We start from the raw sequence: 5,872 nt of genomic DNA, 5'->3' as shown, positions 1-5,872 counted from the left end.
CCCGTGCAGCCCACAGGGGCGCTCCCAGGCGTGGCCCCATCTGTGGCCGTGCCCCCTCCGTCCCCCCCGTATCGTGACCCCTGGCCCAGAGTGCTCAGCCTCCCCTCTGAAGACCCCCATCCCTGCCCCACAGCTGAGCAGACTGAGGGTCTGTGGGTGGGGGGAGCCCAGCACAGAGCTGCACCGGGATGAGTTGCAGACCCCACGGGATGGCAGCAGAACGCAGCTGCTCACGTGGCAGCGCCGCCCGGGGCAGGGCAGCATCTGCAAAGCCGGGGATGTTAATTAAATCGGAGCCTGGCCAGAGCCGGCCTAATTAATTAATAACACCTACTTGTGCGGCGCCGGGTGCGAGGCAGCCACGAAGCACAGCAGTGCCCCGGGCTTGTTTACGGCGCTGCCCCTCTCCATGTATGGGCGATGGGTCCCCGTGCTGGGAGGCGATACAGCCCTGGGGGGGGCTCGGGGAGGGGGGGTGAGCCCGAGGTGTCCCTGCACACGCACGTGCCCCCCCCACGTCGCCCGCTGCCCGCACATGGTGCCCGTGCACGACATGGTGCCCGCACACGACTCGGCCCCACCTGGGAGCTGCTGACGCGACCGGGAGCTGTCAGCTCTGCCAGAGAACGCGGGTGACGTGCGGGGATGGGAAAAATCCCAGTCCTATGCCAAAATCCCACTCCCAGAGCCTGACGTGCGCAGGAGAGAAAAGGAGGCGGGAGGGGATGGGGGCTGCATGGGGACTCCCAGGATCGGTGCTGCAGCCGTGGCAATGTGGGTCCCTTTGGGCGGTGTGGGGATCTGCACAGAGCTGGGGGCTGCAGAGGGGGGGTCCTGCAGTGGGGGTGGAGATGGGGGCAGGGAATGGGGGACCGCAGTGCCATCCACCCAGAAATTGCGACTTGGATGCAGGCGCCGCTTTCTCACTTAATGGGAAAAGTGGCCGCAATTTGGGGCCTTTCCAATCACAGCAGAGCTGAGCGCTCGCTGCAATCAGGCGGCAGGAAAAGAGCTGGGGGGGGTCGAGGGGGGGGGGGCTCGTGGTGCTGTGCTGCGCTCTGAGCCGCATCCTACTCCCAATCCTGGAATGCAGTGGGGAGGGGGACACCTCCGATGACAGCCCCCACATACGGACACCGGAACACGTTTAATGGGATGGCAGCAGTTCCCGTGCGGTGCAGGGGGGGTGTGGTGGACCCCCGGTCCCCCACCTCCCCCTCTCAGTGAACCAGGATCTCCATCTTGTGGCTGCCACGCTTCTTGCAGACCGGGACGTCGCTGCTGCCTTTGGCCGACTCCACCACGGTGACGGCCACATCGCCCTTGGGGAACCGCGTGGAGAACCTGGGGGAGATGGGGGGGGTGGGCTGGGGGCATGCCTGGCCGCGCCCTTCCTGCTGCCCAATGAGCTGCCTCCAATCTGGCCCCGCCTCCTGCCCCACCCTCATGCTGCCCAATGAGCAGCCTGATTCCTCTCCGCTCTTCCCGATCCACCCTGAGCTGAGGCCACGCCCCCTTCCGGAAACGCCCATATAGACCACGCCCCTCCGGGCCACGCCCCCCCCCAGCCCCGCCTACTGGTCGGCGATGCTCAGCGGCAGCGCCTGCGCGGTGGCATCCATCAGGGTCTGGTGCAGGCGGGTGACGAGCTCGATGAGGTGGGGGCTCACCAGCAGGAGGTCACCTTTACCCCCAGCAGTGGACGTCTGTGGGGCGGGGTGGTGTTTTTGGGGGGGGGGTCAGCGCTGCTCAGCCCCCGCTGCCCTCCCACTCCCCCCCCCTCCGTTGGCACCGTACCTCCTTGAGGTGCAGCGCCAGCAGCCCGTCGGAGAAGCGGCTGACGGAGGCTCCGCGGATGTCGCTGAGGCTGAGCACCATTTTGGGCTGCGCTGCTTTGGGGTCCGCCAGCACCAGGTGCTCGGTGGTGAGCAGCAGCAGCCGCGGCACCGTCTGTGGGTTGGGGGCAGTGAGAGCAGCCCTGCACCCCCCCTGACACCCCCCATGGAACGGGGCTCACCTTCCCGTTGGCTCTGTTCACCTTCTGCACCGCCTCGGCCATCACCAGCTTATCCTTGGCCACCGCCTGCAGCTTTTGGTACTTGCGGTTCTGCGTCAGGCCCAGGTACTCACCACGGAAGGGCTGCTGCAGGCTGCGGATTGAAGGGGGGGGCGGATCAGCTGAGACCCCCATGCTTCCTCCCCTGGCCCCCCGCGTGTGACCGCACCTCTGTGCATACAGCGCCTTCTTGTCCTTGAACAGCTCGCTGGCGCACAGCTTGGCCTGCAGCACGGCGCGCTGCTGCGGGGAGAGCTGCTCCCGGTACTTCTTACACTGCAGAGATGGGGCAGTGCAGGGGAACCGGGTGATGAGGTGCCACCAAACCCCCACCGCCGTGGGGACCCGTGGATCCCACCCCCACCTTCCAGCGGTAGAAGATGCCCTTCAGCTCCTGGTTGGCGTCAGACAGGAACTTATAGGGTGCAGGGGGCCAGGTCCGGTCCAGCACTGCCATCGGGGGGAGGTTCTTCTGCAGCCCCATGAGGTACTTCTGCACCGTGGGGGGGGGGGCACGACGAGGGGTGGGCGGGGGTCCCTGGGCACAGCCCTGGGGGGGCTGGAAGGCACTGATCCCCTCGGTGCTCACCATCCGCCGGTAGATGAAGTTGGACAGACGCGTGCGGGCGTCGGAGCGGAAATAGCGGCGGTACGTCCTGCGGGTCTGGGGACAGCGGGAGTCAGTGGGATGTGGGACCCGATGGGGTGGGACCCCTTCCCTCCGTGTTCCCCATTGGATGTGTCCCCCACCCCCCTCCCCATACAGCCCTGCCCCGACAGGGTGGGCAGAGCCAGGGCGGACAGACAGACAGCCCCGGACGCAGCAGGACAGCAGGATAGAGGAGCTCAGGGGTGCATGGCCCCGCAGCGGGGCTCACCCCATTACCTGATACCCTTTCCAGTATGCAGAAATGGTGCTGGCGGCCAAATGGCGGCGGCGCTGAACCTTCAGCTCCCGAAGGAGCCGGCGGGACTGCAGAGGGACAGCCAGAACCCAAAGAGCCCAAAGGAGGAGAGGGAAACACCAACACACATAGCGAGCGAGAGGGAGAGAAAGGGAGAAAGGCAGGAGGAGAAATGGAGAGAGATGGGGTGAGACGGTCCTGGGGGGAGCAGGACCCCCCCGACCCCCTGCCCCCACAGCATCACTGCCCCGGAGTGTGGCCCCAAACGCCCGCATGGTGCACAGTGCTCACCTTCCAGCCCCGTGCGTACGCCTGCAGCAGCAGCACCGAGCGCTTCATCTGCTTGTACCGGTTCCTTTGCTGCAGGGGGAGCAGGGGGGGGTCACACCCTTGGACGCCCCATGCCCCCAGCCCAGGGGGTGAATGGGGAAGGGTGCAGCACAGCCAGGACCCCCTCCTCACCGCATGGCCGCGGAACCATGCGGAGATGAGGATTTGGCTCTTGCGCATCAGCTGGTACCGCTTCTGGCAGCGCCAACCGCGGAACGTCGCCTGGATGAGGGTGGCCAACTCGGCCACGCGCTGCTGGCGCCGCTTCTCCAGGTCAAAGAGCTGCAGATGGAGCAGAGCTGAGGGCTGTGGTATCACCCAGAGACCCCCGAGGGGATGGGAGGCTCAGAGAGGGACTGGGGGGGCTCAGAGCAGGACTCACCCCATTCCCCTCCCCCCCCGCAGCAGCCAGAACCCCCAACCCCACACTCACAGTTCGTGGCGAGCGGATGAAGATTTTGGTGTGGCCGTACGCCACCTCCTCGGGGGGGAACTTCAGCTCCGCCAGCAGCACCTCAGTGCCCTCCCTGCAGCACGCAGGGATGCTCAGACCCTGCACCCCACAGCAGTGGGGCTGCGGGACGTGCAACCACCCAGCCCCCCCTTTCTCCCCCTGACCTGTCACTGCCCATCCAGTGGGGCCAGGTCCTCCTGCTCAGCATCTTGTAGCGCTTCAGGAAGGGCTGGTAGAGCTGGCGGAAGGCGTAGCCTGCACGCCGTACCCGCACGTTCTCCATCAGCCCCAGGTAGCGCACCTGAGCCAGCACCAGATCCGGAGTGAAGAGCATTGCTGTCTTGGTGTCATTGGGTTTGATGCACCTGGGGAGGGAGGGGGTGGGGGCAGCGGTGGGCACGGGGGGGGGGGTCCCACTGTGTACCCCACACACGTGGTCCCGCCTGGCACTACCTGATGTAGTTGGGGTTCTTGGAGTAGAGGTTCTTCATCAGCGTCGCCACAGATGCCTTGAACTGGGAGCCGGTGGTGGGGGGCAGTTTGAGGGAGGGTCTTTGGGGGTCACCCTCGGGGAAGAGGGAGCGCAGCAGAGTGTGCCGGGCGGCCCACATGGCCTGGGACAGGTCACGGAACAGCAGGTCGTTGTTCTTCTCGATGAAGCCTGTCACGTTGTAGGTCACCTGGGGATGGGAGCAGGGTCAGTGCCATGGAAGGGCTGGGATGAGGACTGGGTCAGGGGAGTGGGAGCAGGGCCAGCGTGTGCCCCAGCCCCACGGAAAGGATGGGAGGAGGACTGGGTGCCCCGCTTTTCCCCGGGGATGGGGCTGCGGGTGCCCTGCACCTTCCCAGCATAGTGGTGGATGCGGAAGCAGCGCAGCGGCAGGCTGACGTCGGTGACGTGTTTGGCGTTCAGCGTCTCTTTGCTCTCATAGCGTTTGTGGGAGGCGAAGATCTGGTTCAGTTTGGTGATGAAGGTGTCCTCGTTCACGGTGCCGGGCCGCAGGCACTCCTCGTCCAGCATGGCCAGGATTCCAATCTTGCTCTGTGCCGTGGGGGGACAGCGTCACCCCCAGCCCACCCCAAAACTGCCCCAAAATGCCCGAGCGCAGAGCATTGGCCCCACTGAACCACTTCAGGACCTGAAAGCCCCACTCTGGGGGCAGGAACTCACGTTCTCAATGAGGTCGCAGATGATGCTGTTGTCAAAAAACTCCACTGGCGTCCACTGGATGCCCTGGGAGCAGAGGGGTGTCATGCACAAGCCCTGCCCCATAGGCACCCCCCATTGGTGTAGGGCAGGAAGCGGACGTCCGGCCGCCGGGACGGGGATCCCGAATCCCTCCCCGCCTTCCTGCCATTGAGTTGCTCTCCCGGTGGGGGGCGGTGAGGAAGGGACGCGCTGTGGGGCCGTCTGGGGCGCTTCCCCATCCCACTGAGGCTCCCCAGAGCCACATCCCTTTGGGGTCAGCGTTACCTCTCGGACGTATTCCTCCTGCTCCTCCTTCAGCGTCATCAGGATGAAGATCTGCTGCAGCTTCTCGTTGCAGTAGTTGATGATGAACTGCTCGAAGCCGTTGTCCTATGAGATAAGCGACCCGAATGGCAGATGTGTGCTGGAGACCCCACCCCACATCCCTCCTGCAGACCCCCGCCCCACAGCCCTCCTGCTGCCCCTCACCTGGAAGATCTCGAAGCCGTAGATATCCAGGACTCCCATCACCTTCCTCTGCTTTCCTGGCTTCACCTGGGGCACAGAGAGACTGAGCCACATCCCTGTTGGGGGGGGGTCAGCACACGGTTGTGGGTTACCTGGGGGCTCACCTTGATGCTGGTGTTGATGCGGTTCACCAGCCAGTCGAACAGGCGGCTGTAGATGTTCTTGGCCAATGCATCACGGCCGTAGTAGCCCTGGGGAGAGGGGAGGGGGCGCTCACAGGGGGGGTCCCATGGTGTGAGCCCAAGGCGGGGGGGGGGCATCCCTGCTCACCTGGGAGACGCTGAGCGCAGTCAGCACGCTCTCATCCCGCACCTTCACAGTGCGTGAGCACAGCGCCTGCTCCAGAGTGCTGGGGTCCAGCCCGATCAGCTGGCTGATCTCCTGCAGCTCTGTGCCGGACAAAGCGGTGC

General features: G+C 65.4%; 1 protein-coding gene across 1 annotated transcript in view; it reads right to left on the bottom strand.

Annotated features, from left to right (window-relative positions):
* Positions 1-1,112: 1,112 nt before the first annotated feature.
* The window catches only part of MYO1A (myosin IA), a 6,602-nt gene continuing 1,842 nt past the window's right edge, over positions 1,113-5,872 (bottom strand). Inside the window, exons 5-23 of the mRNA XM_019611273.2 lie at positions 5,733-5,862; positions 5,567-5,653; positions 5,424-5,489; positions 5,220-5,324; positions 4,917-4,979; positions 4,587-4,787; positions 4,199-4,425; positions 3,910-4,110; positions 3,725-3,818; positions 3,424-3,573; positions 3,253-3,321; positions 2,943-3,029; positions 2,647-2,720; positions 2,421-2,556; positions 2,226-2,332; positions 2,018-2,150; positions 1,798-1,950; positions 1,579-1,706; positions 1,113-1,344 (exon numbers count right to left, since the gene is read on the bottom strand). Coding sequence (XP_019466818.1) covers positions 1,221-1,344; positions 1,579-1,706; positions 1,798-1,950; positions 2,018-2,150; positions 2,226-2,332; positions 2,421-2,556; positions 2,647-2,720; positions 2,943-3,029; positions 3,253-3,321; positions 3,424-3,573; positions 3,725-3,818; positions 3,910-4,110; positions 4,199-4,425; positions 4,587-4,787; positions 4,917-4,979; positions 5,220-5,324; positions 5,424-5,489; positions 5,567-5,653; positions 5,733-5,862 — 2,335 coding nt within the window. The 3' untranslated portion in view covers positions 1,113-1,220. The remainder of the gene's footprint in view (positions 1,345-1,578; positions 1,707-1,797; positions 1,951-2,017; positions 2,151-2,225; positions 2,333-2,420; positions 2,557-2,646; positions 2,721-2,942; positions 3,030-3,252; positions 3,322-3,423; positions 3,574-3,724; positions 3,819-3,909; positions 4,111-4,198; positions 4,426-4,586; positions 4,788-4,916; positions 4,980-5,219; positions 5,325-5,423; positions 5,490-5,566; positions 5,654-5,732; positions 5,863-5,872) is intronic.

Source organism: Meleagris gallopavo, unplaced genomic scaffold, assembly GCF_000146605.3.
Source record: "Meleagris gallopavo isolate NT-WF06-2002-E0010 breed Aviagen turkey brand Nicholas breeding stock unplaced genomic scaffold, Turkey_5.1 ChrUn_random_7180001881438, whole genome shotgun sequence".
In the NCBI taxonomy this organism is placed as follows: domain Eukaryota; kingdom Metazoa; phylum Chordata; class Aves; order Galliformes; family Phasianidae; genus Meleagris; species Meleagris gallopavo.
Note: the sequence above shows the minus strand (reverse complement) of the source record. Positions and strands in the feature narration are given on the sequence as shown.